General features: G+C 49.6%; 1 protein-coding gene across 1 annotated transcript in view; it reads right to left on the reverse strand.

The window, feature by feature from the left end:
* Positions 1-7,072: 7,072 nt before the first annotated feature.
* Positions 7,073-19,118, reverse strand: part of CHMP1B (charged multivesicular body protein 1B) — a 36,497-nt gene continuing 24,451 nt past the window's right edge. The window contains exons 6-8 of the mRNA XM_082264627.1: positions 18,779-18,822; positions 17,907-17,979; positions 7,073-7,576 (exon numbers count right to left, since the gene is read on the reverse strand). Of these exons, the coding sequence (XP_082120753.1) occupies positions 7,532-7,576; positions 17,907-17,979; positions 18,779-18,822 (162 nt within the window). The 3' untranslated portion in view covers positions 7,073-7,531. The remainder of the gene's footprint in view (positions 7,577-17,906; positions 17,980-18,778; positions 18,823-19,118) is intronic.

The following is a 19,118-nucleotide window of genomic DNA, read 5'->3' on the forward strand; positions in this document are numbered from 1 at the left end:
CCTCCATCAATGAGCCTTCCCTCCCCACCTCCATCAATGAGCCTTCCCTCCCCCACCTCCAACAATGAGCCTTCCCTCCCCCACCTCCATCAACGAGCCTTCTCTCCCCCCACCTCCATCAATAAGCCTTCCCTCCCCACCTCCATCAATGAGCCTTCCCTCCCCACCTCCATCAATGAGCCTTCCCTCCCCCACCTCCATCAACGAGCCTTCCCTCTCCCCACCTGCATCAATAAGCCTTCCCTCCCCACCTCCATCAATGAGCCTTCCCTCCCCCACCTCCATCAATGAGCCTTCCCTCCCCCACCTCCAACAATGAGCCTTCCCTCCGCACCTCCATCAATGAGCCCCCCACCACCTCCATCAATGAGCCTTCCCTCCCCACCTCCATTAATGAGCCTGCTCATCCCAACCTCCATCAATAAGCCTTCCCCTCCCCACCTCCATCAATGAGCCTTCCCTCCCCACCTCTATCAATGAGCCTTCCCTCCCCACCTCCATCAATGAGCCCCCCACCACCTCCATCAATGAGCCTTCCTTCCCCTCCTCCATCAATGAGCCTTCCTTCCCCTCCTCCATCAATGAGCCTTCCCTCCCCACCTCCATCAACGAGCCTTCCCTCCACCACCTCCATCAACGAGCCTTCCCTCCCCCACCTCCATCAACGAGCCTTCCCTCCCCCACCTCCATCAACGAGCCTTCCCTCCCCCACCTCCATCAACGAGCCTTCCCTCCCCCACCTCCATCAATGAGCCTTCTCTCCCCACCTCCATCAAAGAGCCTTCCCTCCCCACCTCCATCAATGGACCTTCTCTCCCACTGCCACCAATGAGCCTTCCCTCCCAACCTCCATCAATGAGCCTTCCCTCCCCACCTCCATCAATGAACCTTCCCTCCCACCTCCATCAACGAGCCTTCCCTCCCCACCTCCATCAATGAGCCTTCCCTCCCCACCTCCATCAATAAGCCTTCCCTCCCCCCTCCATCATTGAGCCTTCTCTTCCCAACCTCAATCAATGAGCCTCCCCCCCACCTCCATCAATGAGCCTCCCCCCACCTCCAACAATGAACCTTTTCTCCCACCTCCATCAATGAGCCTTCCCTCCCACCACCATCAATGAGCCTTCCCTCCCCCACCTCCATCAATGAGCCTTCCCTCCCCCACCTCCATCAATGAGCCTTCCCTCCCCCACCTCCATCAATGAGCCTTCTCTCCCCACCTCCATCAAAGAGCCTTCCCTCCCACGGCCATCATTGAGCCTTCCCTCCCCAGCTCCATCAATGAGCCTTCCCTCCTCACCTCCATCAATGAGCCTTCCCTCCCAACCTCCATCAATGAGCCTTCCCTCCCCACCTCCATTAATGAACCTTCCCTCCCACCTCCATCAACGAGCCTTCCCTCCCCTCCCCGCCTCCATCAATGAGCCTTCCCTCCCCCCTCCATCATTGAGCCTTCTCTTCCCAACCTCAATCAATGAGCCTCCCCCCCCACCTCCAACAATGAGCCTTTTCTCCCACCTCCATCAATGAGCCTTCCCTCCCATCTCCATCAATGAGCCTTCCCTTCCACCTCCATCAATGAGCCTCCCCCTCCTCCATCAATGAGCCTTCTCTTCCCAACCTCCATCAATGAGCCCCCCACCTCTAACAATGAGCCATCCCTCCCCACCTCCATCAATGAGCCGTCCCTCCCCACCTCCATCAATGAGCCTTGCCTCCCCTCCTCCAACAATGAGCCTTTTCTCCCACCTCCATCAATGAGCCTTCCCTCCCCCACCTCCATCAATGAGCCTTCTCTCCCCCACCTCCATCAATGAGCCTTTTCTCCCACCTCCATCAATGAGCCTTCCCTCCCCCACCTCCATCAATGAGCCTTCCCTCCCACCTCCATCAATGAGCCTTCCCTTCCACCTCCTTCAATGAGCCTTCTCTTCCCAACCTCCATCAATGAGCCTCCCCCCCCACCTCCAACAATGAGCCGTCCCTCCCCACCTCCATCAATGAGCCATCCCTCCCCACCTCCATCAATGAGCCTTCCCTCCCCACCTCCATCAATGAGCCTTGCCTCCCCACCTCCATCAATGAGCCTTCCCTCTCCACCTCCATCAATGAGCCGTCCCTCCCCACCTCCATTAATGAGCCTTCCCCCTCCCCCCATCAATGAGCCTCCCCTCCCCACCTCCATCAATGAGCCTCCCCTCCCCACCTCCATCAATGAGCCGTCCCTCCCCACCTCCATCAATGAGCCTTCCCTCCCCCACCTCCATCATTGAGTCTTCCCTCCCCCACCTCCATCAATGAGCCTTCCCTCCCCCACCTCCATCATTGAGTCTTCCCTCCCCCACCTCCATCAATGAGCCTTCCCTCCCCCACCTCCATCATTGAGTCTTCCCTCCCCCACCTCCATCAATGAGCCTTCTCTTCCCAACATCCATATATGTGCTGAGCCTTCCCCACCTCTATCAAGTATGCAGTCTCTGTCCGTCTCCTGTATCATGTCTGCAGTCTCTGTCCGTCTCCTGTACCATGTCTGCAGTCTCTGACCGTCTCTGTATTAGGTCTGCAGTCTCTGACCATCTGCTGTAGTATGTCTGCAGTCTCTGACCATCTGCTGTACCATGTCTGCTGTAGTATGTCTGCAGTCTCTGACCGTCTCTGTATTATGTCTGCAGTCTCTGACCGTCTCCTGTACCATGTCTGCAGTCTCTGACCATCTGCTGTAGTATGTCTGCAGTCTCTGGCCATCTCCTGTACCATGTCTGCTGTAGTAGGTCTGCAGTCTCTGACCGACTGCTGTAGTATGTCTGCAGTCTCTGGCCATCTCCTTTACCATGTCTGCAGTCTCTGACCCTCTCCTTTACCATGCCTGCAGTCTCTGACCCTACCATGTCTGCAGTCTCTGACCCTCTCCTGTACTATGTCTGCAGTCTCTGACCCTCTCCTGTACTATGTCTGCAGTCTCTGACAAATTTGTGCAGTATTTGGTGAATATTGGGCGTGGCCCTTTGTGTGATGTCGGGGGTCACTCTGGAGTCTACTCAGAAGAAAGTTGGCCACCACTGAGCTACAGGTTTGTGAATCTGAAGTAGCCACACCCCCTGCAACATCTCCACCCACTGTAGTACAAGCAGGCACCGCCCACAGAGTGAGAACTGTGTTGTGAATGGAGGAGGGGAGCAGCATTGCATTGGGGATGGGCTGGACCTTAAGGTGTTTGTAGGACTTTGCAGGGAAACGAGGAGAAAATGAAGTGAAGATCCAAATATGATTCAGTGCTGCCGCACATATTCTATTCAGCGGGAGGGCAGAGTTCTACCTTAATTATCGTCTCCCCCCTTCCAGCCCCCATTTCTTGGAGGAGCCACAGCGACAGGCTTTATTTACGTCTCTACTGCGCTCCTCCTGCCATCCCTCTGGACATGTATTATTGGAGGAGCGAAGGAGGCCGCAGTCACTGCACAGGAGGAGGAGGAGCGAGGGAGGCCGCAGTCGCTGCACAGGAGGAGGAGGAGCGAGGGAGGCCGCAGTCGCTGCGGAGGAGGAGGGGGAGGAGTGAGGGATGGAAAAGGGGGAGGAGAAGAAGAAAGAAAAGAGAAAAAAAAAAAGAAAGATTAAAAAAAAGAAGAATAGATTTAAATAGAAAGACGAACTGTCATCTGAACTTCAAATAGAACTACGTATTATTCACAATAAATTTGGATCGATTTGATATTTTTGAATTCAAAACACTTCCAATTAATTTAAATAATGTAAATCCAGTCGAAAACGAACAAAATGAATTTCATTACAGATGCAACTATAATTAGTAACTTAACGAATCGATCCGAAAGGACACCAATGTTTTCTTTCTGCACGTCTAGCTACAATGACATTCCGAGAACCCGGCTATGGAGCCTGGAGATCCCAGCTACGGAGTTAGGAGAACTCGGCTACGGAGTTAGGAGAACTCGGCTATGGAGTTAGGAGAACTCGGCTACGGAGTTAGGAGAACTCGGCTATGGAGTTAGGAGATCCTGGCTATGGAGTTAGGAGAACTCGGCTATGGAGTTAGGAGAACTCTGCTATGGAGTTAGGAGAACTCGGCTATGGAGTCCGGAGATCCCGGCTATGGAGTCCGGAGATCCCGGCTATGGAGTCCGGAGAACTCGGCTATGGAGTTAGGAGATCCCGGCTATGGAGTTAGGAGATCCCGGCTATAGAGTTAGGAGATCCCGGCTATGGAGTCCGGAGATCCCGGCTATGGAGTCAGGAGAACCCAGCTATGGAGTCAGGAGAACCCAGCTGTGTAGTTAGGAGGACCCGGCTGTGTAGTTAGGAGGACCCGGCTGTGTAGTTAGGAGGACCCGGCTGTGTAGTTAGGAGCTCCTAGTAAATGGTTATCGAATATCTTTAATGAACAAGAATGTCAAATCCAACCAATACGTTTCGGCCGACGGACTCCACTTCTTCATGGCCTGAGCAGTGATTTGTAACTGAAATCGGGAAGGAATGCCCTCCGAAGCCCACATGCAACCTGGATTTGAGCTGAATGTCAGCAGGACCTGGTTACAGGTGAAGTCAGCTGACTGAATTTAATCGCCTGGTTACAAATCGCCTGAAGAAGAGGAGGAGTCTGTTCCCCAGAAACGCGTTGGTTGTATCTGATGCTTTTGTTCAAATGGAGATTCTAAGCAAGTTGTGAATAGGTCCTCCTAACTCCATACCCAGGATATGGTCTTCTGATGAGAGATTCCTCCATTGGAATCAGAGAGGCAACAGTCTGGGAACTTCACCAGGTCATAGCTCATGGTCATCATGGGTTTATCTCCTCCAAGGGCTCTCATTTCTGCTGGTCTAATGATACCAAATATCTACGTAGGTTCCTCCAGAAAATAGCATGCTTGGTTCTGCACTGCCACTTTCTATACTGATCGGGGGGGGGGGTGTTTAGTCCGGGTTAGGGTCAGGTTCATGCACCTTAATCCCAGATGAGGCACCTCTATACATGCTCAATGTGTCAGAACAGAAATCTTCCTGAAACCTCCTGGGAAGGCTATAAGGCACAGAGGACGGTGGGGGGGGGGGGGGGTTGTTAAGGCCTCTAAAGTCAACTTGCAGATTAAAAGTTAGAGAGGAACTTCACTCATCCCTTTAGGTTTTTGTCCCCGCCCCGTCACTGTCTGATAAGGAGAACATGGGAAAGAATGGGCACAGACTGAAAGTGTGTGTGTGTGTGGGGCACTGGAGCAGCCGAAGTGGGTGTCCTATGTGGGGGGCACTGGGGAACCACTGAAAAATGGGATACCATGGGGGGGGGGGGCAATGCACACACATACTGAGGGGAGGGGGGTGAGCTGGACATATAAGGTAAAAGACTCTGTGCTGTGAGGGGGCATGCCATGGCTGAACTACCCACCTCCCTTCTACAAATACCTATTATCTGGCACACTGGTTTAAAGGGGAACTTTGCAGACTCTGGGTTTAAGGGGAACAATGATGTAAGTGGAATCTCTGAAAATCAGAGACTGCAGAGATCCCCCTTAATTCCTGGGGGGTGGGGGTTGGCATCAACCCTATTGATGGGCCTGGCTGTAATGCACTCTGGGTTCCGACGCTGCCATCTTCTCTACTGAAGTTATCAGAGGGCCGGGGGTTTTATCTGGGTTCTTGGACATGGTCCTGAAGCCTCCTGAGATGACATAAGTATCTCAGGAGGCTTTGAGATTTGGTCTGCAGAGAAGGTCTGCTTTATTCCTGTGCTACAAGACACACATAAACCTCAGGACAAAGGGACTTCTGCTGCGGAAAACTTGTCTGAACATTTGTTTTGAAAGCTGAACTCAGAAGGAAGATGATGCAGAAATGATAAATCCATCTCTGGAATTATTAGGCTGTTCACCTTTCTGGAAGGACCGAACCAAACCTTCCAGTATATAGGATCTATTCTTTATAAATGGGTTCAAATGAGGGCGGGACCCAGAGAGGACCGAACCAAACCTTCCAGTATGAAGGATCTATTCTATATGAGGGCGGGACCCAGAGAGGAGAGAATCACACTGATACACATAGAGAAAACAAACAGTTTATTAAAAGCAATGCAGAGATAGTTTACAGATCGGCGGGAAGAGGGACGCCAACGCCGGACGGTTATATACAAGATGAGATCAGACGCTGGGAAATGGAATTCTGCAACCAAAAGTCAGAAGAGTTACATATACACCCATTGTACACAGAGAGAGGAGGACAGATTAAAGGGGGGAGAGTCCGGGGTCCTCCAGATGACGTCAGTAGGAAACTCGCACACTTCGGATACGTCAGGAATTCTCAGGACTGACAGAGGAAATGCTCAATGGAGGTTCCGGAGTAATTCGATGCGACCGCACTCCATACGTCTTTTAGAGCATACAGTGTGTTTTTTTTTTTTTTTTCTTTTCTTTAAAGAGAATTCCCCGTTTCTTTCTATATTCAGTCCGGTTTCATCATCGGCTTCTGATAAATAATCACAGACTTTGTTCTTAGAGTTTATTGTAGTTACGGAAAAGGAGGATTTTAAATACAAACGAAGCCATCAAAACACAGCGATGAACCGGGTCTGAGCGCTTCAAATCACAGCAAAACAGACAGAATCATCAATGACCCAGGGAACCGCAGGGGCGGGACTATGTGTATAGCTGCCCAATCTAAAAAGACAATCATCAATGACCCAAGGGAACAGCAGAGGCGGGACTATGACTAACTGCCCAATCCAAGAGAAGAAACAGTATCATTAATGACTCTGTAGAACTGCGCAGGCGGGACTATGCACATAGCTGCCCAATCCAGGTGAACAAACAAGGCCATCAATGCTATGAGGGACTGCAGGGGTGGGACTATGTGCATAGCCTCCAATCTAGGAGAACTCACAATGTGACCAATAACCCAGGGGACTGCAGGGGTGGGACTATGTGCATAGCCTCCAATCTAGGAGAACTCACAATGTGACCAATAACCCAGGGGACTGCAGGGGTGGGACTATGTGCATAGCCTCCAATCTAGGAGAACTCACAATGTGACCAATAACCCAGGGGACTGCAGGGGTGGGACTATGTGCATGGCCTCCAATCCAGGACACAGAATGGAGAGTATCATCAATGACCTGGGAAACTGCAAGGGGTGGGACCATATGCAAAGTTGTCCAATCCAGAAAAGAAAACAGGCAGTATCGTCACTGTCCTGGGGGACTGCAGGAGGCGGGACTTCGTGCATGGCCATCCAATCCAGGAGAAAGATTCAGACTTCCTAATAAAGTGCTAGAAGAGAGATAATCAATTCACAGACTGATGGGATGGTCAGTGGCGCCCCGCGGGGGCCGTCCTTCCTGCATCTTCCTCTATATGGCGGATGTCCGGCGAGGTCACCAGGCTCTGTTGGGTCTCTGATGAAGCCGTCAGTAATTCTTGTGTGGATTATTTTTTTTTTATATGGAAATATAGAAAGAAGACATTTCGGTATGTACCATATATATATATACACAGCAGAACGCAGATAATGCACTTTGAGGAAGAGGCTCCGCCTACACCTGATCACGCAGACGCGCCAATCGCTGTGACAGCTCGTCCTGCAAGACAAAGAGAAGAATCATTACAGACAATGAAAATAGGAGTAAGTTCCATCCAATCACATGCCTGGTGATACATTTATAAGGAATCTTCCATGACAGCACAGGAGAGAGGTCCGCGCCCCAAACAGGAAAACACACCCCTCCCCCTTCCTCCCCAACACCCCCGAGGACCTTTTAGGAGATCCCCACCCTAAGTTCAGATCAGAAACCGGAAAAACAATCCGGACCTTCACATACAATACAGAGGGCGGGAGCCCTCACTATCCCGACCTTCACATACAATACAGAGGGTAGGAGCCCTCACTTTCCTGACCTTCACATACAATACAGAGGGCAGGAGCCCTCACTTTCGCGACCTTCACATTCAACACAGAGGGCGGGAGCCCTCACGATCCCGACCTTCACATACAATACAGAGGGCGGGAGCCCTCACGATCCCAACCTTCACATACAATACAGAGGGCGGGAGTCCTCACGATCCCGACCTTCACATACAATACAGAGGGCGGGAGCCCTCACTATCCCGACCTTCACATACAATACAGAGGGCGGGAGCCGCTGCGGTCCTGGAGGATCCTGGGAAGATCGGTCAGCTGACTATCCTCAGCCGTTCTCTAGGACGGCACAGACCAGGATTCATGAAGATGCCGTTTACACCCAGACTGACTGCTATATGAACAGGGCCAGACGTAACCCTCCCCCACCCTGAGGTCATGACATGCGGGGAACTAAAAACTGAGGATTTCCTGAGCCAGAATCTTAGAAAAAGGGACTCGCCTGTCCATTGGATCCGAGGTTGTCCTGCAGCAATCTGCTGTTCAGGTGTGACATCCGGTGTCCCCCGCCTCCATCTTAGTCCTCATCAGTCAGCTGCCTCTTCCATGTTCAGTCTATCTGGCCCCAATGACCATTATGGCTCCACCCCCCCCCCGGCCGCTCTGTGAATCAGCCCCCCTGGGATATGAGATTATTCCAGAGGGGGCCAATGGAGCATTACTCCAAGCCATCAACAGGTGGGCATTTTGTCCAGGTCCTTGCACCCGCCCCTTCAATGAGGCACCACTGTAGATGCCGGAGATTGCCATGTTGCCTCCTGGGATGACAAATATCTCAGGAGGCTTTGGGAAGAGGGAGGTGGGGGAGGCATGTAGAAGAGGGAGGTGGAGCATCTAGTAGAGGGAGGTGGGGGGAGGAGGTCATTTAGTAGAGGGAGGTGGGCATCTAGTAGAGGGAGGTGGGCATCTAGTAGAGGGAGGTGGGGGGCATTTAGAAGTTTGTTTCTGGGGGGAAAAAATCCAGTATCTGATTTTATGAGGGCAAGAGGGGGGTAAAAGTTCCTAAAGAGGATGAAGGTTTGCTTTCAGTTAATTACTGTGCTACAAGTGAGAGCCACAGACACACATAAACCTCAGGACAAAGGTTTTATAAAAGGAAAAAAAAAAAAAAAAAAAAACACACTTCTGTGAACACTTTGTCTAAAGCCGTCTATATTAAGGATTAAAATTCGAAAGGTTAAGCAGGGAGGTTGTAGAGAAGTTCTGTGCATGGGGGGGGGTTGGGTTTTCCTCGCTCAATCAGCACCGCAGGCTACAGCCAGCAACACTGAGCGGTGCATTCTGGTGGGGGGGAATTCTCCTCCCCCCTCTCACAATACAAAGGCTCAGCACAGTGGATTCTCCCATCCTCCTCAAATGTGTGGATGGGGAATGGACTCAAAAAGAATGACTCCTCTATGGGCGGCTTTAATCTTCTTTATATAATAATGGTGATATAATCAGCGCAAACCATATACAAAAAATATAGTGAAACAAGTAAATGCACACACAAGGCCGCCAACAATCAGTGTTAAACACAAAACACCAGTGAGTAAATAAAATAATAAATATTGCTGCGCCAAGTGAATCAACGAAGCTGACGAAGTCCTCTGACGTAACGCGTACGGGGGAGGAGCCTACTCGCAGCACGTCGGTCCTCGGAGGTTCGGAGATTGTGTACTGTCTGATGTTGGAAGCCCGCACTGCTTAAGAGCTGGGACATGTAAGTGGATTTTTGGCATTTGATTTAATAAAGCAGTATATAAACAGAGAGCACTAGATCCCTTCTTCCATTTATTTTATGCTGAGTTCCTGGCACACTCGGAGGGTGGAAGCAGAAGGAGAGGAGTGAACAGGCTGTGTATCCATAACATGACTCCTTGGAGTCTATCCCTAAGGTGAGCTGCTAATCCTGCACCAATCACCGGGAGCACCTGAGTGAAGCGTGGAGATCACAGATGAAGAAGATTTAGTCTTTTTATTTGATCTTTTTTTTGTCCCCTAATTATATATATATATTTTTGCACCACTGGGACTTTTATTAACCACTTGGTTTTAAGCACTTGGATTGTTGAATGGTTTATATTTCTATTAATTGATATAAGCATTGATTTGCTTTCATATTATGATTTATATATGTAACTTTACTCATTATTTTGATTGATTCACTTGGCGCAGCAATATTTATTATTTAATTTAATCTTCTTTATAGCTGAACCCTGGCAGATGGAAGATAATGAGCAATCTCCATACAACCAATCAGCTTCCCTTATGAAGAATCCCCCCCCCCTTTCTTTCCACATCTGACCCAATCCCTCTTATTGCCTCTTCAGCAGGGTCATAACTTTCCTGTTCAGGTGACCGGCCATCCCGGCCTCTCTGTGTTCGCTGGATAACCTGACCACCCTCCTGACATCAGCTCTGTTGAAGAGTAGAAAGCCATGCCTTCATAACGCCTCTTCCTGTCCAGCACTGCCTATCCTCGCCCAGCCCCACCTCTGCCTATCCTAGCCAAGCCCCCGCCTATCCTAGCCAAGCCCCCGCCTATCCTCGCCCAGCCCCACCTCTGCCTATCCTAGCCAAGCCCCCGCCTATCCTCGCCCAGCCCCACCTCTTCCTATCCAGCCCTGCCTATCCTCGCCCAGCCAGCCCTGCCCCACCTCGCCCAGCCCCACCTCTTCCTGTTCAGCCCTGCCTATCCTCGCCCAGCCCCACCTCTGCCTATCCAGCCCTGCCCCACCTCTGCCTATCCTAGCCAAGCCCCCAGCTATCCTCGCCAAGCCCCACCTCTTCCTATCCAGCCCTGCCTATCCTCGCCCAGCCCCACCTCTTCCTATCCAGCCCTGCCCCACCTCTGCCTATCCTAGCCAAGCCCCCACCTATCCAAGCCCAGCCCCACCTCTTCCTATCCAGCCCTGCCCCACATCTGCCTATCCAGCCCTGCCTATTCTCGCCCAGCCCCACCTCTGCCTATCCAGCCCTGCCTAGGCTCACCCAGCCCCACCTCTGCCTATCCAGCCCTGCCTAGGCTCGCCCAGCCCCACCTCTACCTATCCAGCCCTGCCTAGGCTCCCCCAGCCCCACCTCTGCCTATCCAGCCCTACCTCTGCCTATCCTCGCCCCACCTAGGCTCGCCCAGCCCCCACCTCTGCTTATCCAGCCCTGCCTAGGCTCGCCGAGCCCCTACCTCTGCCTATCCAGCCCTGCCTAGGCTTGCCAAGCCCCACCTCTGCCTATCCAGCCCTGCCTAGGCTCGCCCAGCCCCATCTCTTCCTATCTAGCCCTGCCTAGGCTCGCCCAGCCCCACCTCTGCCTATCCTCGCCCAGCCCCAACTCTGCCTATGTAGCCCTGCCCCAACTCTGCCTATGTAGCCCTGCCCCAACTCTGCCTATGTAGCCCTGCCCCACCTTTGCCTATTCTCGCCCAGCCCCACCTCTGCCTATCCAGCCCTGCCTAGGCTTGCCAAGCCCCACCTCTGCCTATCCAGCCCTGCCTAGGCTCGCCCAGCCCCATCTCTTCCTATCTAGCCCTGCCTAGGCTCGCCCAGCCCCACCTCTGCCTATCCTCGCCCAGCCCCAACTCTGCCTATGTAGCCCTGCCCCAACTCTGCCTATGTAGCCCTGCCCCACCTTTGCCTATTCTCGCCCAGCCCCACCTCTGCCTATCCAGCCCTGCCTAGGCTCGCCCAGCCCCATCTCTTCCTATCTAGCCCTGCCTAGGCTCGCCCAGCCCCACCTCTGCCTATGTAGCCCTGCCCCACCTCTGCCTATTCTTGCCCAGCCCCACCTCTGCCTATCCAGACATGCCTAGGCTCGCCCAGCCCCACCTCTGCCTATCCAGCCCTGCCTAGGCTTGCCCAGCCCTGCCTATCCTCGCCCAGCCCTACCTCTGCCTATCCAGCCCTGCCTAGGCTTGCCAAGCCCCACCTCTGCCTATACAGCCCTGCCTAGGCTCGCCCAGCCCCATCTCTTCCTATCTAGCCCTGCCTAGGCTCGCCCAGCCCCAACTCTGCCTATGCAGCCCTGCCCCACCTCTGCCTATTCTCGCCCAGCCCCACCTCTGCCTATCCAGCCCTGCCTAGGCTCGCCCAGCCCCACCTCTGCCTATCCAGCCCTGTCTATAATCGCCCAGCCCCACCTCTGCCTATCCAGCCCTGCCTATTCTCGTCCAGCCCCACCTCTGCCTATCCAGCCCTGCCTATTCTTGTCCAGCCCCACCTCTGCCTATCCAGCCCTGCCTATTCTCGTCCAGCCCCACCTCTGCCTATCCAGCCCTGCCTATTCTCGTCCAGCCCCACCTCTGCCTATCCAGCCTTGCCTATTCTCGTCCAGCCCCACTTCTGCCTGCCCAGCCACGCCTTTCCTCACCCAGCTACGCCATTTTTCGTCCAGCCCTGCCTATCCTTGCCCAGCTCCTACCCCGCGGAGCAGAGCCATGTAAAAACACAGGGGAGTGAAAGAAGTGAGAAAAATAAGTGGAAACAGAAAATGGGGGTCCTGGGGGAGAGATGGAGGGCACAGGAACACATACAAGCAGTGCCAGGCCAAGACCATTACCAAACCCAGGTGTAAAGTTCAAAGTACGCCCCCTGCCCATGAGCTGTGAAGTTTGCAGGCCCTGGTCTTTCTGTCCCCCACCCTCCTTCAGCTGAAGGGCCCAAGGAATCTTCCCCTTCTGCCTACCCCTCGGCCTGGCTCTGCGTCTGAGCCATGGATATATTGGCAGTCCGGAGCGATGATCTGCAGACATGATCAGATAACGGAGATATACTCCACTGCCATTTATATAACCCACTCCGCCCCACTGCCATTTATATACACCACTCCGCCCCACTGCCATTTATATACACCACTCTGCCCTACTGCCATTTACAGCACTCCGCCCCACTGCCATTTATATACAGAAGATAAAAGTGGACAGAAGTGGAAGTTTAACAAGCTGGATGTGAAATGAGGGTGTGTGTTAATTTATTAGCTGCAAGTACACCATTCAAGTACAACATTTTAAGTACAGTGAAGAGATATTGCAGGAGACTGAAGAAATTGAAGAGATACTGAAAGAGATTGGCTTGGAGTTTGCAACTGACTCATCTGTGTATTTTTTGCTGACCATTGCTTGAGAAGAGGAAAGGAATTTGGTCAGGTGTTTGCTATTGTGCATTTGCTAATGAGACTAGCCCATTAAGGTGTTACATTTGTTGCTGGGGGAGGAGCTGTGAAGGAGTGTGTATATATATATATATATAAAGACATACTAATTAGCTGGCCTAATTTATTAGCTGCAAGTACTCCATTCAAGTACAACATTTAAGTACAGTGAAGAGATATTGCAGGAGATAGTCAGGAGGTAGGCTGGAAGGTGGAAAAAAAAAAAAAAAAAAAAAAAAAAAAAAAAAAAGGTAAGATTTGTTTGACTTAAATTTACAATTTTTTTTTTCTCCTCTTTAAAATGGCAGACTTGGTTCAGTGCAGGAATTGTTTTGCATTTATTTCATGTTCCACTCTTTGGAGATTCGGATGCTGTCAGATCTGTAGACAATTCTCCTTACTGCAGCAGGAAATTGCATTTTTGAAATCAGAGATATTTAAATTATCTGTTAAACAAACTCCAGCTGGGACTGCTGCAATGCCACTGCCACAGAGGACCCCCAGAAATGGCAGATGGGCTACTGTAGGTTCTGGAAGATTTAGAGTGGTGGATAGAAGACAAGTCCCACAGTCGGTGGTTCTCCAAAATTCATTTGCAGCACTCTCAGAATGTAAGGACAACATGGATATGGACTCAAGCACAGAGGGTGAGAAACCATCGACTCCTATGTCTAATGTATGCAAGACTGCAGCCAAGGACAAAAAAGATAAAGTGAAGTCTCAAAGGAAGCAGCTGTTGCTGGGTGATTCAATCATAAGAAGTGTGGAGCTTAAAGAAAATGGTTTTGTGAGATGTCTCCCTGGTGCTACTTCTAGACGAGATAGAAGACGTATTATTAATATTGTTAAGCAAGCAAAGCAGGAAGGGGACGTGGATGTTATTGTCCATCTAGGGACAAATGACCTGGCTTGCAATGAAGTGTCAGAGGTGAAAAAATCTTTTATCACACTTGGTAATGACGTACAGGATTTTGCATCCACCATTTCATTTTCTGAAGTTCTGCCTGTGCATAATGTTCAGAATGATAGGCAGAGGCGCATAAAGGAGTTCAACATATGGCTTAGTAAATGGTGTCAAGAGCAAGGATTTGGCTTTGTTTCTCATGATAGCTCTACTTGGAATAGAAAGGAACTGTACAAAAAAGATGGTTTGCATCTTTCTCTCAAAGGAACAAATGTACTTAGTGAACAACTCCAAGAATTTGCGAAAGAGTATTTAAACTAGGAAGGGGGGGGGGGGGCAAAAGAGTGGAATTACAAGAGTCCAATTGCCCCCCGAAACAATGCCAGAACAGGTCAGAAGCACAGAGGTTAAGAAATGATAAGCTCAGAGTCCTGTCTACAAATGCTCGCAGTTTAGGTAAAAAAATCAATGAACTTGGGTCAATAATGGAATCTGAGAATGTAGATTTAGTGGCTGTTACGGAAACATGGTTTAATGAAAGAAATGACTGGGACATAACCATACCAGGGTACTCTTTATACAGAAGAGACAGAGAAGGCAAGAAAGGAGGAGGAGTGGCCCTGTATGTGAAAGATAGCATTAAATCTAACCTAATACAAGTTGGTGAAGCCAACATAGAGTCAGTTTGGGTTACGTTGCAGTTTGCTAATCATGCAGTAACTCGTGTAGGTGTGATATATAGACCACCTGGTCAAGTCAAAGAACTAGATGATCTACTAGTTGAAGAAATAGCTAAAATGACAATGAAAGGAGAAGTTATCATTATGGGAGATTTCAATCTTCCAGATATAAACTGGAAAACCAAAATAGCAAGTTCTACCAGGAGTACAGATATTCCAAATTCCCTACTGGGGTTGTCTCTGCAACAAGTGGTTGAGGAGCCAACCCGGAGGGAGGCCATTTTGGATTTGGTATTCACAAATGGGGATTCGGTATATGATGTCCTTGTAGGCGAAACCTTGGGATCTAGTGATCACCAGTCAGTGTGGTTTAATATAAGAACTGTGAAAGAGTCACACCACACAAAAACAAAAAAGTTTTAGATTTTAGAAAAACAGACTTTTCAAAAATGAAATTAGTCATAAATGAGTCCTTATCAGACTGGAACGGATTACATGGAGTCCAGGAGAAATGGGACTACTTAAAAGGTGCATTATTGAAGGCAACAGAAAATTGCATTAGACTTGTCAGTAAAAGCAAAAAAAGGAAGAGACCACTGTGGTACTCAGCAGAAGTGGCCCAAATCATTAAAAATAAAAAGCTAGCATTTTGTAATTATAAAAAAACCCAGAGCAATGAAGATAAGGAAATCTACAAGATTAGGCAGAAAGAGGCCAAGCAAGTTATAAGAACTTCTAAAGCGCAGGCAGAAGAAAAACTAGCTCAGTCTATGAAAAAGGGGGATAAGACATTCTTCAGATATATAAATGAAAAAAGGAAATTAAAACAAGGAATAACTAAATTAAAAACAAAGGACGGAAGGTATGTAGAAGAGAATAAAGGGATAGCCGACTGCCTTAATGAATACTTCTGTTCAGTTTTTACAGAAGAAAAAGAAGGAGAAGGACCTCCACTTGAAAGGATGACTAATGAATCGTTTGATGCATGTGTCTTTACAGAGGAAGACGTTCTAAGATTGCTGTCTAAAGTGAAGACAAATAAGTCACAGGGTCCTGATGAGATACACCCAAAATTATTAAAAGAGCTTAGTGGTGAGCTGGCAAAACCATTAACAGATTTATTTAACCAATCATTAGTAACAGGAGTCGTCCCGGAAGATTGGAAATTGGCAAATGTCGTGCCCATTCACAAGAAAGGTAGTAGGGAGGAATCGAGCAACTATAGACCAGTGAGTCTGACATCAATAGTAGGCAAATTAATGGAAACCCTATTAAAGGATAGGATTGTGGAACATCTTAAATCCCATGGATTGCAAGATGAAAAACAACATGGGTTTACTTCAGGGAGATCATGTCAAACAAATCTTATAGATTTTTTTGACTGGGTGACTAAAATAATAGACGGTGGAGGTGCAGTAGACATTGCATATCTAGATTTTAGTAAGGCTTTTGACACTGTCCCACATAGAAGACTTATCAATAAACTGCAGTCATTGAGCATGGACTCCCATATTGTTGAGTGGATTAGGCAGTGGCTGAGTGACAGACAACAGAGGGTTGTAGTCAATGGAGAACATTCAGAACAAGGTCATGTTACCAGTGGGGTACCTCAGGGATCTGTACTGGGACCAATTTTGTTTAATATCTTCATAAGTGATATTGCAAAAGGCCTCGATGGTAAGGTTTGTCTTTTTGCTGATGACACAAAGATATGTAACAGGGTTGATGTTCCTGGAGGGAAACGCCAAATGGAAAAGGATTTAGGAAAACTAGAAGAATGGTCAGAACTCTGGCAACTGAAATTTAATGTGGATAAGTGCAAGATAATGCACCTGGGGCGTAAAAACCCAAGGGCAGAATATAGAATATTTGACACAGTCCTGACCTCAGTATCTGAGGAAAGGGATTTAGGAGTAATTATTTCAGAAGACTTAAAGGTGGGAAGACAATGTAATAGAGCAGCATGAAATGCCAGCAGAATGCTTGGATGTATAGGGAGAGGTATAAGCAGTAGAAAGAGAGAAGTGCTTATGCCGCTGTACAGAACACTGGTGAGACCTCACTTGGAGTATTGTGCGCAGTACTGGAGGCCATATCTCCAGAAGGATATAGATACTCTAGAGAGAGTTCAGAGAAGAGCTACTAAACTAGTACATAGATTGCAGGAAAAAACTTACCAGGAAAGGTTAAAGGACCTTAACATGTATAGCTTGGAAGAAAGAAGAGACAGAGGGGATATGATAGAAACCTTTAAATACATAAAGGGAATCAACTCGGTAAAGGAGGAGAGCATATTTAAAAGAAGAAAAACTACCACAAGAGGACACAGTTTTAAATTAGAGGGGCAAAGGTTTAAAAGTAATATGAGGAAGTATTACTTTACTGAGAGAGTAGTGGATGCATGGAATAACCTTCCTGCAGAAGTGGTAGCTGCAAATACAGTGAAGGAGTTTAAGCATGCATGGGGTAGGCATAAGGCTATCCTTCATATAAGATAGGGCCAGGGACTATTCATAGGATTCAGATATATTGGGCAGACTAGATGGGCCAAATGGTTCTTATCTGCCGACACATTCTATGTTTCACAGCTGCGCAGTTTACTGCCATTATCCCAGTCTCAGGAGACACTTATCTCCGCTTTTATCTTCTGTAAATAAATGGCAGAGGAGCAGAGAGCTGTATATCCGAGTTATTTGATAATGTAAGCTCCTCCCACATCTGGACTGTCAACATGGTGCAGTCTCAGAGTGTCTGCTTCTTCCTAATGCGGGGTCAGCAACCCATCAATCTGACTGTGATCCACCGCCGCCCCCAGCCCTGCTGACCCCACCGAAGTCCCCCGCCCTACTGATCGACCACCAAGGGATGATTAGATGACACATGACTGGCTGGATGATGGGAACATGCCCCTCCCCATTTTAGCACAGATACAGGGGGAGCTGCGGTCACATGACCACTTTAAAAACCTGGCAATAAGGTACAGATGAATTCAAAATGCTCCTATTGGTTACTAGTAAGGATTGGAATAGGGATCACTGGGTGCATTCACTGACATGCAGAGTGGAGCTTCACAGAAGGGAATCAGCTGGGAGGGGGGGGCCTGTGCACACCCTGCTATATACATGAACAGGGGGAGGAGCCTTCCTCTGAAGCAGTGAAGAGGTTTCTAAGGGGGAGGGGGGGGGATTTCCTATCTGGTGGGCGGAGTCACATCCCTTATATGCCATCCTGGAAGATGACCACCAGGTGTCACTGTTCTATGAAGGAGGAAGAGGTGTCACCTGTTCTGTAGATGCCACGCTGGTCCCTACAGATCCCGTCTGTCCCTGAGGAAGCTCCATGTTCAAGTCGAGTCTGGAAACAGAAAGACAAACATATGAGTGACGGACATTCAGCCAATCAGATTGGGAACTGCACTGCAAACTGACCGCTGCAAGCTGGGCATTGGCTGCGACCACAGAACAGACAGTTCTTATTTCAGAGACTGTGTAACAATATTATACAGATATGGGGTGGGGGGGCCCAAAGTTGCCCCTATACAGAGGGACATTGATGGTTTGTAGGGAGGCGGGGCCCTCTATAGAAGATTAGGGGGAGGAGTCTGAGCTGTGGGGGGGGGGGGGGTTCTCCAAAGCTGCCCCTGTACAGAGGGACATTTTTAAAAGGTCTGTAGAGAGGCGGGACCCCCTTTATAGATTAGGGGGAGGAGTCTGAGCTGTAGAGGGGGGGGTTCTCCAAAGCTGCCCCAATATAGGCAGACAATATTTGTGGTGTATGAGGAGGAGAACAGAGAGAATAGGGGGAGGGGCTGGGAACTGCACCCCGTCCTCCAGTACCCCCAGCAGGTCATGTTTTCAGGATTTCCATTATTTGATGAGTTTTCCTGCCTTAGTTATTACCACAGAGGGAAATCCTGAAAACAATGGCGCCTTGTATGGCTGAACATTAATAGAGGGGTGTAGGGAGACCCCCTTATGGAGGAATAGGGGGAGGGTCCTGGCAGCTGTAGAAGTCTCCGATTCGGTTAAGGGGGGGGGGTCTCAGACTATCGCACCCCTCGCAGGACCCCCTCTATCCAGCCAGAGAGTTTCTATTTCCCCATACTGGGGGGGGACGACAGATCAGATTCTAAATCAGAAGAAGAATGACTCACCCGGCTTCATCCGCCATTTCCTGTAATAGATTATCCACCTGACCCTGAAATGAGAGAGACGATCGTTCACATCTCCCCTCTATATACTCCTATATATACACACAGCGAGAAGAGCCACGCCCACCGCACACAGACACCACCCACAGAGATCAGCCAGAGACCTCCCACAGCACACAGAGACCTCCCACCGCACACAGAGACCTCCCACCGCACACAGAGACCTCCCACAGAGATCATCAAGAGACCACCCACCGCACACAGAGACCTCCCACCACACACAGAGACCTCCCACCACACACAGAGACCTCCCACCGCACACAGAGACCTCCCACCGCACACA

The sequence above is a fragment of the Pelophylax lessonae genome (assembly GCF_965119305.1).
Source record: "Pelophylax lessonae genome assembly, chromosome: 7".
In the NCBI taxonomy this organism is placed as follows: domain Eukaryota; kingdom Metazoa; phylum Chordata; class Amphibia; order Anura; family Ranidae; genus Pelophylax; species Pelophylax lessonae.